General features: G+C 36.3%; 1 protein-coding gene across 2 annotated transcripts; it reads right to left on the reverse strand.

The window, feature by feature from the left end:
• Positions 1-10,023: 10,023 nt before the first annotated feature.
• Positions 10,024-23,596, reverse strand: ZNF148 (zinc finger protein 148). Of its 2 annotated transcripts, XM_062498473.1 has the most exons (6): positions 23,267-23,596; positions 21,943-22,068; positions 18,760-18,883; positions 18,015-18,098; positions 11,989-12,107; positions 10,024-11,610 (listed from the first exon to the last, which is right to left on the reverse strand). In XM_062498473.1, the coding sequence occupies exons 1-6, from the start codon at positions 23,594-23,596 to the stop codon at positions 10,024-10,026; spliced, it is 2,370 nt and encodes a 789-aa protein (XP_062354457.1). The 2 variants fall into 2 exon arrangements, with proteins under 2 accessions (XP_062354457.1, XP_062354458.1); XM_062498474.1 differs by lacking the exon at positions 21,943-22,068.
• Between the last annotated feature and the right edge of the window lie 324 nt (positions 23,597-23,920).

Genomic DNA, 23,920 nt, shown 5'->3' on the forward strand with positions numbered 1-23,920 from the left:
AGAGCCCTGGAAGACACAGCCACTGGCCCAACACAAACACACCAACAGTGATCATGCAGCAACATGTCTTGGCTGTCCTGTGGGAGACAGGCACAGCTGCCCAGGGAGATGGACTCTGAGTGGAAAAAACAACAGTGATTTGTACATCCAGCAAACATCCAGAAGTGAGTATAAATAACAGAGGCAGGAACTGGATTCCATGATTTCTGCATGATGTGCACAGCTGCTGACAGGCAAAGGTGATGTAGACTGGCTGGACTGCAAAAGACCCACACACACATTTTAAAATGGAACCTCACCAAATCATCCTATTTAATCTCTGCCAGGGACTTGTACATGTATGCATTCAAAGCAGATGGTGCAGCAGGGATGTCAGGAACCTGATGACCAGCCCTGGTGTGAAAGGGGAAGAGCACTGCAGATGAGGCAACTTACCTGAGCAACCAGGGCAGGGCAGCTGGCTTCAAAAGGACAGCACAGATGGCCTCCTTTTAAAACCCCTGTTCCAGTGAACAGCTCTCTTCATTAAATTTCATGTCTTGACAACCAAAGCAGACAAAAAAAGCAAACAATATTCTTTGGAAGACTTCTTCTGTTGATTTGGCAAGTGCAGTGCAGAAGATAACCAACACAGATGTCTTTTCAGACGACTTCCCTAAGACAACACACCTCCAAATCTCCAAACTTTTATAAACTGCTGTCTATCCTGAAGCCACAACATAGTTTACCCTGTGCACCGCAGGAAAAAAAGATTAATTGCAAAAGAGCTACTTTAAAGCCACTAAATAAACAACCAATTATTTTAACAGAAAACTGCTTCCTTCTCCTAGCAAAAAATAAAAGCAAGCTAATTTAAACAGACTATTTTTCTACTCAACACAAAATATAGGTTCTGATAATTCTTCTCAATATCAAAATATATTTTCAGTATCGCTTTACTCTTTGACAGTATTAATCATAAAAATCAATAAGCAGATGTGATCAGTTCTGATTTCTTACTTCCACCACATAATCAAAGCAAATGAAAATCAGTATAACTAATGTAAGTGAACATAAAGACAAGCAGAGTGGCTTAGTACACAGACCACATACACTACGCCATCAGGCACGCTGCAGCGTCAGAGTGCACCCACGACTTAAAATTATCAAACACAAAACCATTAAAAGCAGTCATCATGCCGGCCAGATGCTAACATACCACGTGAAAGTTTTAAAGTATTTTAATACCGTAAGTTGCACACTGGAGTAAGACTGAAAGCAAGTCCCATCCAGTGCCGGAGCCGCGCTGACACCCTGCTCCAGGTGTACACAAAGGCACTGGGACTGCTTTGCCTCCCACAGCTCAGAGGGACCGAGCAGGGCCATTTCCTACGGCCACTTTCAGTCTGTGCTGGTGCAGCCAGTGACCACCCTGGGCTGTGCACGGCCACCGCTGCCAGGGCTGCCGTCCCTGGGTAAGACACGAGAGCAAATCCGAGTGCCCTCCTCTGCTACCTACAGCCAAATCCAGCTGAGCCAACCTCCTCAGCAGGGTGCAGCCTGAGGCCAGACGAGAAGCTCCTCTCTCACAGCCACTGCTGCCCAGAGGAGGTTCCTGAGGTGCCTGGTGGATGCCCAGGGAGTGGCCCTGCTGCACCCACAGGTGAGGGGCTGCTGACATCCCAGACCCCCCAGCTCTTCCTGCCGCACTCATCTGATCACAGCTCCAGTCTTCACACACCGCTCCACTACGGTTTTTCTCTCTTTAAAAGGTATTGTGCACTTTTAACACCTTCTTACATAAAACTTGTTCTTATGTGAAGTAATATCAACACAGCCAAGCATTCCACAAAAATCAAGTATCTACCAGAAAGGACCCTACCAAAAGATTCAGGGAAACATTACTTCTGATACACATAAATAAAAGAGGAGAAAACTGAATTACCAGTAATTAATGCTACAGGGCGTATTTACAGTTTTGTAGATGCATAACTGCTGTGATCCTCGATATTTTTAAAATATTTGCTTTAAAAATGGAAAAATCATTGTAACAAATACTCCATAGCCTACACACGCTACAAAATGCTATTGTGCACACATGGCATGCTGTTATCCAACAGACTTGAAATTTTGAGTAATTGAGTTCACCCTTCTTGCAACTGAGATTAAAACAAAGTCTTGATTCTCATGTATGTGAGAAGCTGTTGGCACTGAATGAATTCACTCCAGTGCAAACAAAAATCACAAAAGGAAAGCTGGTCGAACACTAGGTGTTTCTATTATTCAGTGCAATCTTCTCAGACAACCAGGCTTAAGGTTAAGGTCAGATAGTCTGTTTTCTAGAATCAAAGAAGGCAAGGAGATCCAAAGGAGAAGAAAACCCAAGTAAGTTCTGTGTGCTTCAAATCAAATATTTAAATATTTCATTTAATTGTTGAAAAGAATCCACTTCAGTTCTTGCACAACAATATGTATCTTTACATGCCTTCATCTGTCTCACTAAGAAAGCAGATTTTGTTTGAAATTATCTAACATGAAAAATACTGCTAAGTCTATTCATAAAACAGTATTCTATATTTTTATTTTTCAAACAGCAAGTGACCACATTTAAAATGCATCATTTGCAAATATAAATTATCAAACTATTAGTTTAATTAAAAATAAAGCAAAAACATAACTTCCCTTAGTATCACAATACATAGAAGGGTATTATAAACCCAAAAAGACTAAGTTAACCATAAGAAAACAATAACGTCAAAAGTGATGAAACTCATTAAGTCACTTAATGAATAAATCAGTCCTAAGAATACAATACCATTCACCATGATTATGTAAAAAAAAAAGCAAACTTTCATTGTATTATACAGATAAAACAATCCAATCCTTCATGCCACATTTTGTAAACCATGATATAAATTACACTCACAGTCAAATGAACAGGAAGAATAACTCCCAAAATATTTTAAGTTGCATTTAGGGCAGAAATAAAGGCAGAAACTGAATCATTTAAAATATATCAAGTTTAACCAAAAAAAAAATTCATTTGGTTAAGCCTGCTATCCAAATAGTTTTGTTCCCTGCAAAACTATTTTTGTCTGAGTTATGAAATTTAAATGTTTCTTTCACATATTAAATGTAAGTCATGTTGAGCTAAATTAAATCCTTTTATACTTTTATCATTTTGGCCTTGAGACCCTAACATCTTCCATGGACCCACCCACCCACACACACACACCCACACACACACTCACTCACTCTTCTTGGTATCAGGAAATTCCTCATTTCACAGGAATAATGAAAGACTCACATACTGATTTCTGTCAGAAACATAAGGAATATGCAAATTCATACTTTCCAGGTTCCTATAAAACTGTCTCTCACCTATATATATATACATACTCCAACTGATGGAATTCAGGTTATGATCTTTTGTCTGATAAAGGGACGGAACAGATGTTGTAGGATAAAGAAATACTATATAATGATTGAAATAAACCTATTATTCTAAATTTATCTATACAAATTATCATATTTTAATGAACTGAAATACAAAGAAGGCATATGGATTTCAGGAAAATAGCACTGTATCAGAAATTCACTGTAAGAGTGTTTCACTATATATATCATCAGGTTTTTCGTAAGACAATTTCTTCTGTACACTAGATTTTGTACTAATTTCTGTCTTCAAATCCATTACATTTTCAGATCCAATTCAACACTATATCGTATGCCTTCAAAATAAAAGGAAGTCACTTGCTTTATTGAATACCAAGTTCCCTTCCAGACAGTATTTAAAGAAAGACAAGACTACACAGACAAAGTCCAGTATAATTCATTTCTGACAATGAAAATTTCAACCCCTCATACTGTTTCAAAATTCCTCCTACTGAAATGTCTACAATAATAATAATTATAATAATAATTATAATAATAAAAAGCATACATTACATATAAAAGATACCAGTGTACTAAAAGTGACAGAAGTGGACTAGCAAATCCTTCAAAGCACATATTATATAAATGACTAGCATTTAAAAACATTTCTTTTTCTATAAAATGTAGGTCATATACATTTATAAATTGGGAGGGGGGAAGTTCTAAAGCAGTGATGACTGTTCAAATAGATATGCTGCTCTGTACAGTCTAATACCTATTCAATTCAAACTATAAGTTTGACATCTAGTTTATCAGAATAAACCCATCTCATCATCTCATAGCTCATAATTTGAAAAATATGCAACTCAAAGGAAGAGGTGACTCAAAAGTTCACTGTTTATCTGCATATGAAATAAGAAGAGAACTACTCCTTTCTATGGGTGGCCCAAGTCTCATCAGTTCAATATCAGGACTTAAAGACTCCGAATTTATGTAGAGGAACTGGCAGGAATCAGCACAGAAGCAGAATAGTATCTCTGATCCTTCAGAGACACAGCTATTCAACCTTAGCAGTCTTCCTCATCTCGCAGAAGTGCAGCCAAGCCATTCATTTCTCACTCAGAGTGGATGAAGCCATAGATCTAAAGACTGTCCTCTGTGACTGAAATTGTGCTCTGTAAACAATGTTATATATTCCAGCAGGAGGACATCTGAATTTATTTATACAAAAATCATTAAGAATATTCATTAACTCAAACAAGGCTATTAACTCCCAAAGGTATTTTTGGAATTTATCCTTATGCTACTTGTCAAGTTAGCACTGTCATGTATTATTGCTTACAAACAGTACATCATCATATGCCTTCTAACAGAGCAGTACTGTGATCAGTTCGTATTTACAGGCTTTTCTGTTTGTTTTTAAACAAGCTATAAAAACATTACATACTTTACAGACAATACAAATACTCAAGTCAAACAAATGGAATGCATAACAATAAGAAACGTCATAAAGGAAGACTGACATAAGTCCTTGATTGTCAAGACACATTTATATTTATATATAAACTCTAGCTGTGCAGAATCAAAGATTCAATCATAGGTACATCCTTATCTGATAAATCATATTTACAGCATGATATTGCATAAAAAAATAAAATAATGTTGTTTACACAATATTACCTTTCCATCCATTGGATTAAGGAAAGCAAGAAACAACCCAGAAATGTTTGCTTGCCTCAGTTTGTGTCTCCTACCAAAAGATGTAATTTTAAAAAGGAAACAGAAGTTTTTATATGTTGAGTAGAGCAAAAGCGACATAGATTTATTTCCCTGACACAAAGCAAATTGAACAGAAGTTTAAATTTCGAATTAAAGACGTCTTTTCATTAGCAGTAACACTTTCTTAGTGCTTGTCCTTTGCAAAGTGAGTTTCAGCTAAATGCATTACATGCCTAACATAAGCATGCATTACCCTAAGTCCAATGAACTTTCAAAGTTACAAGGCTTCATTTTAGTAAAACATTTAACTCTATGAAACTGCAACATTATTCATTTGCTTCAGTACCAGCCATGTAATTTGAAAGTTCACATGTGCACTGGTACCGCCTGCATAAACGTATTTCTGCCTGTTAACATTTCCAAACGGATTCCCAGGAGCATTAGGATTTTCCCTGCGATTTGTAATGGTATTAAAACAAGCAAAGAATAAAAATCAAAGCTCTCAAAGCCAAGAAAATTTAGTTGGCAAATATACATACATACATAATGTAATCCAATGCTGCAAAATTCAGAGTGAATTCATCCAAATATTCTTGTTCATTTCAAATTGTTACTACATACAATACAAATACTATAAAAATAGTCTGATAAAGCATGGAATATAATGTATCTGTTCAGGTGGAAAGTTTTCATAGGAGAACATGAATAATTCGGAATAAACTCCAAAAGTTACAGTAGAACCCCAATAATTCGCAGCAATGCCTTAGAAACCCTTTACAAATTGCAATTTTGAAAATAGTGAAGAAGCAGGCAACAAAAGCAAGGATGTCACATCACAAAATGTACTTTGTTCATTTATTTTGACAACTGCAATTTAGTTTTCAATACTCCTTCTACCTCCCAGTATACTAATATGGATGCTGTAGTATACTTGGGTGAAGTAGTACAGTATTATTGTGTGAGACCTTGCTACAGTACTTTTTAGACCACTGCAGAGAGGTGGGAAAGGACCATGAGGGATGTAGAAACCTGTTAGATGCTCTGTTTAGAGGTCAGCGAATTAGCAAGATTTTACTGTACTTCTCAATTAACAGTGAAAAGCTCCATCATCCAAAAAAACCGAAAAGTACAGTATAAAAATAATACAAGTATTATTTCACATGAATACTTTCTTGTCCTATTTTCTTCTTGAAACACAATTTTCCTAAAGACAACACTAGGAGACACAAGATCATAAACATGGTTCTTTTATCATCCAATTTAAATTGCTTATGTTGTTATTCGTAAACCAACATACAGTAATACACATGGTTAATCCTTCTCCCCAAAACTCATCATTTATGATTAATTCATTCTCAAATCAAATGAAGAAAAGGAAATGCCTATTAGTATACCATTACAAGCTGATTCCTTCATTGTTTTGTTATATTAATGGTAAAACATATCAAAAGATTCATGCTAAAAGGGACACTGTCAAGTAATTTAGGACCAAAATATGGCCATTAATAAGTGCATGTGTATATATACATATATATATATACACACACATATATATATATATATGTAGACAGAGAGAGAGAGCTTGGTAATAAATGTCATCAATTTCCTCTTTTTCAAAATTATCATTGCGCTATCACTAGTAGATATCCCCAAAAATTTCACCTTACACACACACATATATCTGGTGCTCACATGACCTTTCAGTAAGAATGCCTGCTGTTAGCTCAGAGGAATCTCCATGCTCACCCCAGCCTTATACTGACAGCACAAGAACAGAGCTGCTTTTTTCCAGACATATACAAAAAACTTAACAAAAATGACCAGATCAACTTGAAGAGTGTGCATCTGCAGCAGATTAAAAGCAGCAAAACGTGAGCAGCGAAAAACATTATTAAATAATGCCATCATTAAATAAGCAAGAGCCTTTTTCAGAGCTAAACCTCCCAGAACTACATAAATACTTATTTCAGGATAAAAGAGGATGTACTCAAGAAATCACAGCAGTATATTTGGCTAACTCCTCCAGTGCAGAAAGCTTCAAGCAGCAGCAGATCAACTACTCACACCACTCGTGTGTGAGTAGTAGCTTTACTCGTACACATGGAAGAGCCCTACAAGACAAGTCCCTGTGGCTTAGATGGGACTTCACAGCCTGTCCTAAGGCACAGAGTGCAGCTGGAATGGCTCAGCAGCAGGCATGGGAATGAGCTGTGATGTAAGGAATAGCAGTTCCTCTGGTGATCCCCGTTTGGCTGCAGAGAAGAACAAGTTCCTTCAGTCTGTACAGCAGCCTGCTCCCTCACACACCCTCGGAGTGAATTCCAAGTGTGACCATAGCATGGGAGAGCCACTCTCTCCCAGTCCCCAATCACACCAGGGTGTCAATGCAACTTTTTTAAATAAAGCCGAGTCAGACCCCTTAGCGAAAAGGAGGCTTCATTCCTCTTTCCTCCCTATGGGCCCACAGCAGTGCAGTAACACAGTAATAACCCAGCCTTTTTTTGTTTTCCTTTTGTTCCTTGATATATTTAACAAACAGTACAATTGCCATCTCCTTGCAATATCAGGGCATAGGAACAAAAGTGCCAACACAGAGTTATTCAGGCACTGCAAGCAGGGATGTCATGGAAATGAACACTGAAAACAAAAGTATGCCTTACATGAGGTGGTTTCCTGGGATATAGGGACCCTTTTGATTATTTCTGTGCAACACAGAATGGGAAGTCAAAAAACAAAACTGACCATAAAGGAAGAAAAACAGACCACGAATCACTTTAAAAATATTCTTTCAAAGAAATTTCTTTACATGTATCATTAATAATCCGTACGGAATTTACTTTTCTCCCTTGATGTCCACTCTTTTCAAGTCGTGGCCAAATATTCAGACAAAATTACTGGTAACTCATAGCACGTTAAAATTTTACTCAACAAATCAAAAGAGCCTGCTTTTTTATACAGAAGTATTAGGAAATTAGTTTACATAAACTGTAGTCTTGCTAACAGAAGAAGCAGGCTATGGATAATAAATGCCCTTTCTCCCTCAACTGTACCAAGTAAAGTTTGTGCTGTAGTAGTGCTACCATAAGGGAAAAGACAAAGTGGGATCAGTTTCCTGGTAATGAAAATTCAGAAAAATATTGCTACTGCTTTGGTAAGAGGTGGGGACTGTTCTAGGTCCTATTCAAGTCTTTTCTTAAAAGACAGGATATATTTTAGCCCCTTGGGATGCAGCTTTTTCTCCTACCTGATGGCTTTGTCTGAGGGACACCAGCTAGCAACAGCGCTGTAAAAACCTGGATGAAATCCTATTTAAAAAACCATCATATACACACCTACGTGTGTGTGTGTGTGTGTGTGTGTGTGTGTGTGTGTGTGTGTGTGTGTTTTTCCCTGGTTAATCAGCCTACATGAGGCTTAAACTGCCTTTGAACTACCAGACAGTGTCCCTTTAGGGAAGGTGCAATAGAATGAACATACAGTTCAAAAATCTGAAATTTGTTAACTTAAACTACACAATAGTTAGGCTATTCAAATCTTACCACCTTAAAAATGCACACAGAACTACTTATCGTACCATACTGTATACTTCAAGACAAAGTACTATTCAAAAAAACATATTAATGGTACAGGGATAAACTTTGCAGTTTATTTATACTGTGAAATGCAATGAAAACTTCTGATCACTCTCCCAGACTGGAAAAAGAAATCCTGTTCACTAGCATCATTCACCAGTTTAGGTTGGTAAAACTGTAGTGACTTTTACTAAGCAAACATTAAAAAATGGGGAATTTGAATGCCCACTTCTTCAGCTTTCAGGGATACTTCAATAAATTTAACAACTGAAATTGTCAAAATCCTAGACAGAGAATTAAAACAGTTTTTACAGAAGCTAAAAATACCCAATCTCAAGTATATTGAAAAGAATTACTGGAGCTGCTGTATGAGATGAAAATGATGCAACCGTATCAAACCTAAACATCTAAAAATGGTTTTATTTTTTGAGAAATCAAAAACTATAAAGTTGGCTAAGTGCTCTATGTTAATTGTTATGAGTACTTAGGGTAAGGTACAATTAAGCTTTTAAATCTTGGAATACACTGTTTGTGTAAGCATTTTGCAATTGGGAATGTCATCTACAGCGTATTTTAACTAAAACTTCAAAATCTTGGTTTCTGCATATGAAAAAGTCATTAAAAAGTTACATCTAGATTCAGCTGTACAAAGAAATACACATTACTTCGGGAATGAAGTAAAGGCTTTAGCAGTTAGGCATTTTGCTTAAAAAAGTGTTTAAAGTATTTTAAATTAATTAGACTTTTAAATAGTAGAGTTAGTCTATCAGAATTCACTTTCTTTCCCTCCAAACACAACTCAAGGTAATGCAAAGCAGAAGGACACATGGTCTAAAATTATTTTGGGAGAGACTGAAGATTCTTCTAGAAAATGCTTTCTTTTAAAGCCATATTTGTTTGACTTCAGAAACTTACTTGTTTATTCTGTGTGTTTAGTACACGATTCCCTGCTGAAGAGCAATGACTATGCTTACAGGCTTAGAAATGACAATGTGAATAGTATCCGACAATAAACTGTCCTCCCAAAGCATACAAGGAAACCAGCAAGGAAACAATCATGGGGGAAAAGTCTTACCTGGGGATTTTGTTTATTTTAAAATTTCATAGAAGATAAAATATTTTCTGGATTCAAACAAGTGAATAATAAACTGCCTTTGATAGGGGCACCAACATCAGGCAGTTCAATGACTGATGGCTAACAAAATTTTTTAAAAAAGAAAAAAAAAGAGAAAAAGAAGCAGTTATTGGTCTTGCTAATATCAGCTTACTTTTGTTTTAACATAGCGCTCTTAAAAGCTGTACAGAACTCCATCTTATACAGAGCAACCCCCTTTTGACAAATGTGTTCTAAAGTGCCAGTATTATTTACAAAGATTTCTTAGCCAAAAGTCTGGCCCGTTGTGGCATCAGGTGAAGAAGTCATCCCAGCTCTATCATTTACATTCACCAAGGGAAATTCTGGGAAATCAGCACTTGTCCCTGGTCCCCGAAGGTTCACCTGTCCATTGGCAGTGCTAAACTGAGAGGAAATTCCAGCTCTTGCCCCATGGTACTGAGCTCTAAAGGGCTGCTCAAAGGAGCTTATTTGATATGCTTGATGAACAGACTGTGCCTCTGCTTTCTTCTGAGAAGTTACTTGATCCAAGAAGTCCTGTGTAGAGGAGGAAGAAGAATGATTTGCCTCATCACCTGAAAAGGGAAAAGGGTGCTGAGAATCACCAACCATTAGTCCAAAGTGAGACTTGTCTGGAGTTGTTCTTAATGGTGAGTTCATTCCCGACCGAAAGCTATTGACGGGTATAGATGTGTAGACCTTCTCCATGGAAGGAAATGCTGGCTGGGTTGTAAGAGTCTGGTTATCAGTCACAAAATTAAGGCTCGGGTTGTTCAAATAGGCATCATTTTGGCTAGTTCTGTCCAAAGCTTGTTGTAAAAACTTTGAATATTCTTGTAACATACTAGCTTTATCTGATGAGGAAGCTTGAGAGCTTGTTCCAACCGTCTCAGATTGGGTCACCTCAGATACTTCAGCGGAATTGATAGATATACTGGAGGTCACTTCCGTGTCAGCCACACTGAAAGAGATCTCATGCTGTCCATTAGCCTTGTGTGAATAATGATCTAACAGAGTTTGCAGTACCTCATCTGGAATGACATTTTTGTCATGGTTACCTTTAATTTCAACATTCAGTGCCTGTGTGTCTAGTATTGAGGCTGTAGCAGTTTCATCAATGACGCTGGCCACAGCTGCCTGCGTTACTGAAGGCTGAGATGCTATGGTACTTACATTCAAGGCATATTCTCGACTGTTGTTACTAGCTGCTTGTAGATACCTCTTTTTCTTTAAAAACTGCATTGCATCATCATAATTAGTGCTGCTATGTACAGGTTTACTGGGCCCTTCCTGTAATGTGTCGACTTGATCAATGTCAGCATTACCTTCAGAGTCCAGTAAACTTTGCTTATCCACAAGATCGAAGGCATACTTTGAAACCTTGCTGTCTTCATACGTAGATAAAGGTGAAATGGTTTGACTTTGCTCAAGTGGCTGCTTTAGACTCCTCTTGTTGACCTTCTTGAGAACGAGCTTCGGTGGGTGTATTTCTCCAGAATTTGCTTCCTCTAAGTGCGATCCACCAACCGAAGAATGTGGCATCTCCACAGCATATTCCGCTACCATATATTCATCTTTTACTTTAGTACTAGAAGAGTACAAAGGCAAATAATCATTTTTGTCCTTCTTGTGTTCTGATTTATCTGTACTTTCTTTATCCCCAGATTTTGTTTTCTCTGTTTTCTGCCTTTTCTTCTTTGGCAAGGAGCTGTCTTTCAGAGGCGTAGAGAAACCAGAATCTTCCTCCGATGGCAAAAAGCCAACTTTGGTGGCACTTCTGTTGGGTTTCTTCTCACGGTTCTCATGGCACATACGTTTGTGCTTCAACACACGATCAGTCCTGGAGAAATACTGGAAAAGATAATGGTGGTGATTAGGATTATTATGATTATTATGCAAAATTTAGTAATAATAATAATAATAATAATAATAATAATAATAATAATAAATGTTAGCAGAAAAGTAACCTTTCATTCTAACAAATTTACTCTATCAAATTCACCCTCTTTACCAATTTCTAATGAAGTGTCAAACAAGAGTATACAGTCAATGAAATCAAGCACAGCCAGCTGTGACTCTGTTCCACCTGTGTACCAAGACAGTCCATCTTGACAGAATAAACATTAATTCTACATTTATTTGTATAAAATGGAGGAATCCCCATCTGCAATACTGGGGAATTGGCTGGTGTTTTGGTTTTCAATCACAGAAGATTTCACTACAACTTACCTGCAAACAATATTCACACTGGTAAGGCTTCTCTCCACTGTGAGTTCTTTTGTGCCTTTCCATGTGATACTTCTGAATAAACCTCATACCACATTCATCACAACGAAATGGCTTTTCACCTGATAAAAAACACATAGCAATATTAATCTAAAATCAACATTTTTCCATAAAATTACCAGGTCACATACTACATTCTCTATTAGAAGGAAGAGGATTTAGTCTATTGCTATTGAAAAACAACACAGGGCTTGCTTACATCGCTACTTTTTCAATACTCAGTTGTTGATGCCTCAAATTACTTTAAGCTTTTAAGCTAAAAAAACCCCCACACCTTTAAAGCTAAATCCTTACTCCCCTTTCTAATGTAACTGCAGGTATGTCTTACACCTAACAAATTAAGAACTGTGAAGATAGTCTTCATGAATTGTTGCTACAGTATGCATTTTTTTGGGCAGACAACTGCATAAAAACACCTCAATCCTCTCAACCAACTCATTAACTCAAATCCATCCCTTCTAGGAGAGAATTAACGCATTTCCAAACTTCAAATAGAACATTTTAGAGGGTGCTTTCTTTTTTTCCATATTTTTTCCCTTATCTGCATGTGGAATTGAGAGAACTGCTTTGAAAAAGCCCTACTGTTTTGGTTGAAACCCAAATTTATTTATTTTTTTTAGGAACTAATTTTAAAATATTTTTAAAATTAAGTCAAAACCCAGGAAACCACTGTAGCAGAACCAGTGTTTGCATACTTACAGGTTTCTCATTTTGGTTGTTTTGTTTGCTTGTTTTGGTTTCTGTTTTTTTCTTTACTTTCAGGAAATACTCCTTCAAACAATATGCACTGCCCTGAATTCATCTTCAGTTCTCCCCCTTATTTTTCCTCACAAAGAAACCTTGTAACAATCTTTTCTGAGCAGGGAGTAACTCTATTTTTATTTCTTTTAACTTTTGCCTTACATCTTCTCTCTGATATTTTTTTCTAGGTTTCTCTGACAAAACCTAAAAATTCCAAATGCATTGAAAAGTTAGTTTTGCTTTTATGGAAGATCACTATTTAGCAGAACTCACCCTGAACAAGAGCGATTTTTCCTCTTAGTATTTACTATGAAATCTTTTGGACTGACATAGAGGTCAGCGATTGTTCTGGCATCATCTGTCAGGACCCTCTTTGTTCTGGATACTGCACTGCACTGATTTTTGGGATATGAACCATTTATGTCTTCTGTCCAGAAATACGCAGACTATTGCTATTTTCTGAGATTGTTTTTATTCTTACGAATTATGTTACGAACTGCTGAATTACTAACAATCAGTTGTTAATATAAAACTTCAAATTAAAAAATTTTATTATTTAAAATATTGAGTTTGTATTTTCCATTTAGAATAATTTACCCACATCCTTCTTCAAATGGGAAATCAGTACCTTAAAATAAGGTTACAGTATTTATAGAAACTAGAATGGAAAATATCTGTATCGCCCACATATGTGCTACTAGTCAGATCATTAATGCCCAGAGTTTCAACCTCCTTAATTCCAAGCAATTTCTAAATCTCTCTTTGTAAGCCTATGTCCTATTTCCAATTATTAATTCTTACTTCTCCATGAGGCTTCTCAGCCAATCCCTTTCTTGGATGAAATTACTCCAATTTATTCTCCCCTAAATCAAATTATCTTTTCTTGTCAGATCTCTCAGCTTCCACCAGTTCTCTTTCTACAGGCTCACAACCCCAGCATTCTATATCTCTTCGTTCACTTGACTTCGAGAACTTTACCATTTCTTGCTTATTAATAAGCACCATCAAATTTTGCTTTTTTTTTCAACATTCCTTCTAAGTTCTAACAACTATCATATCATTCCCTCGCATCCTGCCATTAAGCAAATCTTCCTCTCTGGTCTATTTCCTAACTTTCAAACTCCAGGTTCATTCTCCGTGTTCTCTTTATTACAGTGCCTTACTCCCAACAAGCTTGTTCAGACTTTCTGAATCAAATTCCAATCCTTGCCTTCCATTTTCAGGATGCTGAAGCATGATATTTAGACCTCATTGTTCTTGTCTGATACATGGGAACTCTTCCATTCCTGAAGACTACTACTTAGTCCTTGGTACTTCCTGTTTTCTTTCCCTTTGCTCCACTATTCTACTTGGTGGTTTTTTTAAATTGCCCTTCAAACAACTCTCCTTATATTGCCACAAAGCTCACTTTCAAGCTACCTTAGATTTATCTTAAGAGAATGGAGTGGCTGTTTGGGTTGAGAACTATCCTGAGCCTTAAAGCAAGATAGCTGAGTACTGTTCTCGCCTTGAACAGCCCTTTCTACTGAGCCCTCCTGCACTCCCAGGAAATGCAGAACACTTCATTAATACACTTACCTGCAGCCTTACACTCATTTCTGTAAAAGAATCCACAGAGATCCTTAACATTTTCCTACTCAAACTGGCTATTTCCTGGCAGAAGACTCCTCAGCTACCTATTTCCCAAGCTATCTACTCCCATTTCAAGACTTAAAAAGGCCAAACAGGGGTCTGTGGTTTTTAGGTGGATTACAGTCACCAGATATTTTGGAGACTTTCAGGGCACATATAAATGTACTGCCTTAACAGGGAGAAGAATCTGGGGACACTGCCCTGGAGTTAACTCAGCACAGTACAGAAAATAGTATTTTCAAGTAGAATTCCAAAATACTCTGAAAGCAAGATTAAGAAAACCTTTGTGAAACTGAAACCATACTTAATTTTGGCTTTAATCTTCATATTGAAGATAATGTTAGAAAAAGATTAAAAATTAATATGAAGATAGGCTTCCAATAATAATTTCATCCTAGCAGAAGCCCAAAACTCCAGATGCCTTCCGCAATTTTGTTGTACTTTTCAAACAGGATCTACTGCAAATGGAAGAGATCATTAATAACAGCCTTTTGATAATGCAGGGAGAATCCAGGACACATTTTTCTGAAATGTCTTGGTGAGTGGGAAAGAATCAGATGTATAAAAAACCCTCAAAATTTAAAAAAACAATACAACAATTAACGCATTATTTATGAAAAGAGCCTATGCGTTGTGTATATGTTTGCAATCTATTAAAACCAAGCAACAGAACTACTCATCCAGTGTAGTACAAATATTAGGTGTAGGAAGGCTGTAACAATTACAAACCCAGGCATTTTAAAGTCTAAACAGACAAAAACCAAATTATAAAATACCAAAGAAGGCTATAAAAAAATCAGCATGACTGAATCAGCATGACTAAGAAGGCACTTAAATTTTTAGCCCCAATGGTGTTTTATTTTTTTATGTAATCTTAGTTTTTGTGTTTAAAATGGAAAGTAGGGTGGCTTACACAATTAGGACAGAAGAACACATGAGTGGGTAAGGTATATAGAAACACCTCTAAGCAAAAAGTAAGCAGACATACTTGGGGAAAAGAAAAAAAAAAGAAAAAAGAACATACAGCATCTTCTCCAACCTCGTAAACTGAAAATATTTTCATACCAGTGACTCTTCCCTCCCTTACTACTAAAATAGCAATTTTCTGTATCATTAGGGACAAGTTTAGCAGCAGGGCTCCAACACTGCTGCTCTCCTCTACACACAATTATAAACAAATTTTGTATTAATGCAATGTCTGCTTTTAGATGCAACTGTTTAATTATTTACATAGAATAAGGCTGTTCATTGATTGCTTCCTAACTCCCTCACAACATTTCCTTTGAAGGAGTGGTTCAGAGAACTAAAGTCAAATTAGACTGGAAATAGCTGGGGCACCTGTAAATTGGGGCTTGTAACAGGCATAAAATGGGGCTTCTACCTGCTACTACTCTCTTTGATTGGTTTAAAAGAAACTGGAAAATTTGATTAAAATATTTCAAATATTTTATTTATTTATTTAAATAAGAGATCTCCTGTTCCACATCAGTATTTTGAACAAAAGCTGGTGCTAAAAGTAGTCACTCATGGAGATAACAATGAATGAATGATTTGAATAAAGTTAAAAAACATTTTGAAAAAGGATATGAATAATACAAACAGATCTTTACTTTCATCAAAGTAAAACACAGACCCACTGCTCACCTTCTCGTTAAAGCAGCAAGTTGAAATTTCAGCTTTTCTGGATGGGTTTAGTTATGCAGCCCTGAGCAACAGAGTGACTACACAAACAGCTAAGGGCCAGTAGTGCACACTGTCACAGAGAGGTGAAAGCACAGACAGGTATGCAGAGTGCCAATTAGCTACACTATAACTGGGTGAAGCCAAAAATTAAACGCTAGTTAAATTCTTGTTAACTAAATGGCCTTCAGAAAAAAATTTGTCACTCCTGGAATCTGGGTTTTACGTGTTTTCTCCTAATCATTACTAGCTGTCACCTAGGAAAACGTCCATGATTCAACAATTTAAACACAAGCACCATCTTCTATTTCCTGAGAAACAACCAAACTATACCTCAGGATGCTGAGGAAAGGAGGAAACACAGTTATCTAAAAAAAGTCAGATAACAATATGGTTAATTAGTTAAATGGTACCTTTTTCTCTGCTAAACAAAGACTAGCATATCTAAGAGCTGGCATAAAAACCTACAGTCCCACCACATCCACCCCCTCCCTCCAAAGCTTAATTTCTCATTAGAGCTAGAAGCTAAATTTTAAAAGATAATTAAATCAATTAATAAAATATTTGCAGTCAAGTGTTAATTAACTATATTGCCCAGACTCTCATTTTCAAAGCCACGTACAGGGAATAATCCTCCTATGGAAAAAAAAAAAAAAAAAAAAGAAAAAAAAGAAAAAAAAGGGAATCTTCTAAAAAATGTGAAGACTGCGCTTAATTTTTTTACTTTTTTTTGGGGGGGGGGGGCAGAGGGTTGGGGGGCAGATAGATGGAAGAGACTGAATGAGCATTCTTTTCAAGAATAAGTATCTACACAAAGTGGAGGCAGCATGGTTCACCAATTCAGAGCCAGAGGAAAGACTAGGAGTAGAACAAAGACACCGGACAGAAGAATGGAAGACTCTTCTGTGGCTGACTGGCTGAAGGAAACCTACTTAGTCTGGACTCATGGCAACCTAGGATATAAAAATCCCAGAAACAACAGGGCATTTGTGCATTTAACTCCCTGTACACTGCTCTGAAAATTCATTTTGCAGTTTTTTCTCCCTCTCAACCCTTACATATGCACACACTGCACTGCGTGTTAGTAGCTCTCATATCCATTTAAATGCTACAGCCAAGAAACACTGTGCACATTCACCAGCTCTGCTTTTCTGAAAAAGAGGCTGAGAAATTGGCATCTAGTCCAAAAGGGACCATATCACAAAATATTTAAAGAGGGATTGAAAGGCCATGCACCAAAATGCCAAAAACCCAATGAAACCAAACCTGTTAAAGAATGTGGTTCTGTGTGGTGCAAGATTAAAAAAAAACAAATATATATAACTTTAATTCTCTTTGGCTTAAAGCTTTGGGCCTTATTTGACCTATATTGCATCTTTTTAAACTAAGGCTCTTCTTTTTAGAACAGTTCTGAATTAAACCTAAAAGAAGAAAAAAAGTGAAAAGAAAAGCTGATTCTAGTACCTTTGGGGTTAGGCATTTTGGCCATTTTAGTCCTGGCACATTTCCATCAAATTCAAATACAAACAAACAGACAGACAAACAAATAAATCTATGGAAATGTAATTTGGAAGTCCCCCTTGTCTGAATTAACTTGATACAACAGAAGACAGAACTGCTTAATGAGCTTTGACTTTTATGAATGCACAAACTTCAGGATTTGCTGCTCTAGGGTTATTTATAGAAAACTACTTTCAGATCTGCTTACTGGACTTCATACTCATTTTACAGCCAAAGGAAAGTGGAACAAGTTGAAAGCACAAAACTAATTTATTTTTAAAAGCTTTATAACACGTGTTAAATTAAAACAAACTATGACAGGGCTTTAGGCTGCATATTTATTACCAGAAACCTTGCCTGAGTGGGGAAACAGATTTTAAGCACGCCAGTAAAGATACTCAAGGCACTATACTCACCAGTATGAATCTTCTCATGCCTCTGTAGCAGGTACTTCTGTATGAAACGCATGTCGCACTGACTGCACTGAAATGGTTTTTCACCTTGAACAATATAATTCCACATCCGTAAGTTAATAACTACACACTGTTGTTTCTGATAACTATTTTTGAGGAATATTAAAATGTCTATTAAAAACACCAGCATCTGAGCGAATTCCAAAAATACCCTGATACCAAGAAAACATTTGCCTTACTATGTATATGAACTGCAGACTTCTCTCCATGATCCTAAGAGTCACATTAAGACTAGCACAGAAGAGTGATCTGGAATGGCTGTAATTTCCTCATGAGCAAGATCAATCAGGATGCTGGCACAGACTGCATTCAGGATACTGGCAAGCTATTATAACAGTAAGTACCTTTTTCACTTCTCCAAACAGAGATACCTCATCAGGCAAATAAGCAGCCACAGCACATTTTACAAAGGGGTCAATTTTTGGCACTTAGGCTACAAGTCAACCCATTACTTTCTGATAAAGAAAGAAAAGAAACCTTGTAAACAGTTAGCTCTTCAGTCTATTAAATATATGTTGATTTTTTTTTCTGATATTCTTTTGACACTTTGGTGCATGGAATCTCTAAGCTTAGATGCCAAGTTAGCTACACTCTTAAAAGTGAAATTCGCATAGAGCTGAAAACATTTTTAACATAAGTAAACAACTCTTTATATAGTAGAAAAGACAAATTTGAAGTCAAGCAGTACCTGTATGAATGAAGACATGTCTCTGTAAATGGTAGTTGGTTCTAAAGGCAGCATTGCAATGCTCACAAACATGAGATTTGTGGGTTTTCAGACCAAGTGATCCATCCTCATTTATTGTAAGGATCTATTTTAAAAAGAGTAAAATTTGTTCTCACACTACCCTCTAAAGATGTCTTATTAACTACAAAAAAAAACATTATTTTTTTCGATGCAGCAAATGTAAATATTTCAAGTAAAACAATGCTAATTTCTACAGAACTATGCGTTAAGCTTCTAATACACATTTCCAATTGCAGTCCAATCCAACTTGTGTCTTGTGCATTAAGAGATATTTCAACAGGACAGAGACAAAAGCAGCTCATGGAAAATCAGCTTGGAGCTTCCCTAGGCACAGATGAGTCACTTTATACGCTACTGTTTATTTTGTCCGTCTGTTGGAAAGAATGCAAAGTAATCAAACCACTCTTGGGACTGAACCATGAACAACTGTATTTTAAAGCAAAAGTGAAAAGTTATATTCTTTTTTTCAAATCACAACTCTAAATGTTGCTAAAAGTCATTAAAGCTTAACCAGAATAGTAAGATGTATTATCTATATCTATATAATACCAATAGTCTCAAAGTTAAAATTATATTTTAGAAAACAAAATCTCAAAGCCAAACAACCAAAAGAATATTATTATTATTATTATTACTATTATTATTATTATTATTCTCCCCTTTCAGGTTTTTCACTCAATAAAGTATTGCTCACTTAATATACATATTAAAGCATCTCTTTGATGACTTCAACTTGCCACACTCAATTGCTTTGCTATCAATCAAAGCCTCTATTTTCATATAAAGTTAAAAAAACTTAAATTAAAAAAATTGCACCACATCTACCTTATTCAATAAAGCTAATCACAGGCTTTGTCTAATTTGTCAAAAAAAGAATAAAAATAGAAAACTAAGCCAAAACCCAAAATCTCTACTATCTCTGGCAAGAGAATAAGAAAACCAGTGAACAAATTACATTTATAAAAGTCTTGCTTAACTTTAAACACAACTATAAAGAAGAGCTTAAGGAACGTTAAATAATACAGTTTAGTCCCTTGTTATTAACAAAAAATAAAAGTATGCTGGGAAAACACATCTGCAGTTTGATTAGCTACAGCGCTTTAAGTTTTATGATAATGACAGTGATGAGAAAGAGAGAGTCAATAACTGAAACAGTATCTCTGAAATAGCAGCAAATACTGTAGGATCTACTTAATTTTTAATTCTGCATCAAAACAAGAGTGAAAATCTCACACTAACAAATTCTTGTGCATTCACTCTGAAGGACAAGCACATTCATACGTTTGTAAGATTGGTGTGTTACAGCTCCAGCCACAGATAGAGACAAATTGTAAAGACTGCTCTGTAACATTATCCAGCTGATGAAGCCAACTGCATCTTTAAAACAAATTTAAGTACGTTATGAAATGTTTTTCATATATTATATTGAGATTTTAAAATAACTGTGCAGAAAATAGACTTAATTTCATGGTTGTGCTAAATCTGGGCTCTTCCACTTAATCTGCTCCTCGTACCACCCTCTTAAATGATAAGAGTTAACTTTGTCAGAGCAGCTTTCCTAACCAAAGCAACAAAGAAGCTTGTGCATGTGTGCATGTGTGCATGTGTGCGTCCACGTGTGCATGTGTGTGTGTGCATGGAAGAGGGAACAGGAGGCATGATGACTAATGACTTCTTCACTGCCTGATTACTGCGTTGATATACAACAGAATTTAGAACGTTTCAGGATGTTAACTGACTTCCATTTGTCAGAGTTCCAGCCGCTTGTTTGGATGGAAAATCAACCCCACTACTCTGGAAATACTGAAACTGCAGTAGGTTCTCACCTAGGTCAGTCCTTCAGCTTTTTTCTAATCTGCCTTTCTACTCTGACAGGTCTGAAAACAGGGGAAGAGAGACTGAAAAAGTAACTGTTTAACAATTCTCCTGATCATTTTTCAATGTTTTGTCATCTCAAGATACTAACCCTGGCAGACTGGGAGATAAAAAGGAAGCATGCAAGTACACGTCTGTAGAAAGAGGGGCACACGCCTCTTCTACCTTGCCATGTTTCCATGGAAGTGATCTCTGGATGTACTCAACCTAGATCTCCTTTTTCTCTCAAAGGGAGAAGTGAGAAAAAAATGCACAGCATTTGGAACTTGCTTCCACACCCAATCTGAAGCAATTTCTCAGCTTTCCAAGAATACTACAGGTGCAACCTTATTTGACAGTGCTTTGAAGAGGACTGGAGGGTCCTGCTCCCAGGGCAACAAAAAGGAGGTTTGGGAGATTTTCTTTGTATTATGGTGAGTTTTCCTTTGATGTACAAACAGTCTGGGTTGATTTCTGAGTAGCCTTATTTTAATGCTGCTGCTAATATAACTGATTTACTTCTATCAGAGCAGCCTGCATATGCTCTACCTTAAGTCTGAAGATTAATACTGATTTGGGGAATTACTAGAAGATATAACACTGCTACCTCATGAAGTGAATGATTCTGGTTTTATCTGAAGTGCTTCTCAACAGAAGAAAATTGTTTTCAGACATACAGGGTTACATACTTCTCATGAATGGATCTACAAAACAAATTTTTAAGTAACAAACCAGCATCTAGGGTAAGAATCTTTTTATATAAATAAATACATATATGAAGATGATTATGACCACAGGAATTCTCCCTACCAGTAAATTATTTTATATATATATTAGTAAACTTTTTAGAATTTTCAAAACTAACACTTTAGTTTTCTTTTTAAAAACTTTTCACTACTATGCATGAAGCATATTAAATTATCAGGCTCACAGAAAAGCACAATTATTATTAGATAGATACAGAGTAATGATTTATAAATGGTGTACAAAGCTACTGACTCATAATTTAAAAAATATATATTTGGAGAGAGAACTGCCTGGAGAGACAGATGTTAAAATATGTCAAGAGTTCATGTTGCTAAAAGGAGATCACAGAAAAACACTGTTATATCAGTTTTGTTTTGGGTCTCTGGTGAACTTCAGAACTGCATCTTTACTGAGCAAACAAACAATTTCCAGCCTAACTAGTTCAAATGCTAATGAAATTAGTCATAGTCAACCAAATCTTCAGGTCCTTTTAATCTTGGTTTTGCCAAATCAATGTCTTACTTTTGCTGGTGAACGCTGTTTTCTTTTCTTCTTTTTCTGCAAATCTACTGGCTCTCGTATTTGTTTTTTGTCTCGTTTCTGTTGTTCAGATGCATCAGTAAAGGTAATTTCTTGCTTTACACTGATCTGTTAAGATACCAAGTGCCAGTTTCAGGTAAGGTTCTCACTACAGAAAAGCAATTTTTCAATTTTAGAAGATGACAAACTGCTGAAACAGAAAACCTTTTCCTAAGGGAATTCTCTTCTGGCTTCACTCTTTCAGAAATTTAAGTGAAAGAATTAATATGTATCTTAAACAAAAAGGGCACAGTTAATTTCCTCAATAACATTTTGAAGTATCCTTTCATTCATCTCCCAAGGTCTTTTTTCCTGACCTGTGGTGATTTTGAGATCAGTTCATATGTTAAAATCACTTCCATCTGTAAAACCATTCAGTTTTTCATACCTATTTTACTTTAGTCCATGCCGTTGTCAATGCAAGATTTAATGGAATAGTTTATTATATATTTAAGACAGAAGTATTTTTAAGGAAAAAAAAAAAAAAGACCAGTTCTAATGAAAGTTTTTTTTTGAAGATTTTAAATCTCAATCTAATGTGAACTTTAATGAAGACCATGATACTCTTACATTTTTCTAACACCTAAGCCACCTGAGCTACAGCTAACAGAGTAGTGTTTTAACAGTGCTGTGTTTCTGAAAATTATTCTTAATGTGTAAGGCTATCTACTTTTATAGCCCTGGTGATTGTCCTTTATGTTTGAAGGATAAAAGTGATGATATGCTGCATTACAGACAGATGCTCTGTTTTCAAAAGGAAGTCATCTCTATGCTCTCTGGGAAAGCCAAGGTATGCCTTCTATGAGATATCGTGGAGGGACATATTTATGGTCATGTATGAAGTGTCACAGTCCAACCTGCAGTGTGAATGCAATTGCTAAGCGTCCACATACCTTAAAAACATACAAGATGCTTCCTATAGCAAAAGCAACTAAACAGTACTATGAACAGCATAAACAGTATGCACCTTCTAATAACGCTATTCATTCCAGTTTGTAGTTACCCTTGAACATTAAATATCCTTAAAGGAGCACATTTTAATGCTTTAGTTCTATGCTAACAGCCTGCTTATAAAATATTTATAAAACAGATACTTAAAGATTATACTTAATTGGCAAAATTTAACCACAGCCAGAGGCAAATGACATAATTATTTTGATAATCAAAATCCAAACAAGCAATTAATAGATTCTTGCCAGAGTAGGATTAGACTACCAGATCAAGCTTCCTCATAATCTCTCCAATACTTCACAAAGAAATTGCTTACAGGGACATTAACAGCATACTGCAGCCCTTGAGGAAGTCTATCTTGAGCATCCATTTCATCATCATTTTTTACCGTCTCCTCATGGACCATGAGTTCATCATGTGAAATCATCTCTTGCTGTCGAAGTTCACTTTCCTGTAACACTTCATCTGTTGCAAGAATTTCTTGGTGCGGCATAGTCCGATCTTGAAGCACTGCCTCTTGCCGTTCTCTCGATACTCCAGACTGGTCAGACACTGCACCCATCCCTACCATAGCCCTGGATGACTGCATCTGGTCTATGCCACCACATTTAAGAAATAATCCTCCCAGCTTGTCTTCAATGTTCATTCTTAAGTGCAATTACCTACAAAGAAAGTTTTAATAGTAAACATCTACAATTGGTGCGCTTGCTTTAAATCTTTTGCTTAAAAACATTTTATAATAAGTCAAGGCAGTACTCAACAAACACACATGCAGTCCTAAAATTGATACTGAGTAAGAACCAAAAGTTGGATATCTTGGAGCAATGTCAAAAGATTCTCCTTTCCCACAACTGTGTGCACATAGTTGAATACTTTCAAACGAAAGGTTTAAAATCAGTGCTTCTGACTGCCGGCAGAAGTATGGTAATTAAATTATGGCTAATTCCTCATTTTCATTCCTTGGAAAACT

This window comes from Cinclus cinclus, chromosome 9 (genome assembly GCF_963662255.1).
Source record: "Cinclus cinclus chromosome 9, bCinCin1.1, whole genome shotgun sequence".
Lineage (NCBI taxonomy): Eukaryota > Metazoa > Chordata > Aves > Passeriformes > Cinclidae > Cinclus > Cinclus cinclus.

Bases quoted from the DNA above. Each gene is read 5' to 3' on its own strand.
- ZNF148 (XM_062498473.1), bottom strand. From the start codon at position 23,596: ATGAACATTGAAGACAAGCTGGGAGGATTATTTCTTAAATGTGGTGGC. The intron at 18,099-18,759 runs GTACTGCTTGAC...ATATTGTTCAAG, and splicing joins ACATGTCTTCATTCATACAG to GTGAAAAACCATTTCAGTGC. The intron at 12,108-18,014 runs GTGAGTATAGTG...GTTTTTTATCAG, and splicing joins GCATGAGAAGATTCATACTG to GTGAAAAGCCATTTCGTTGT.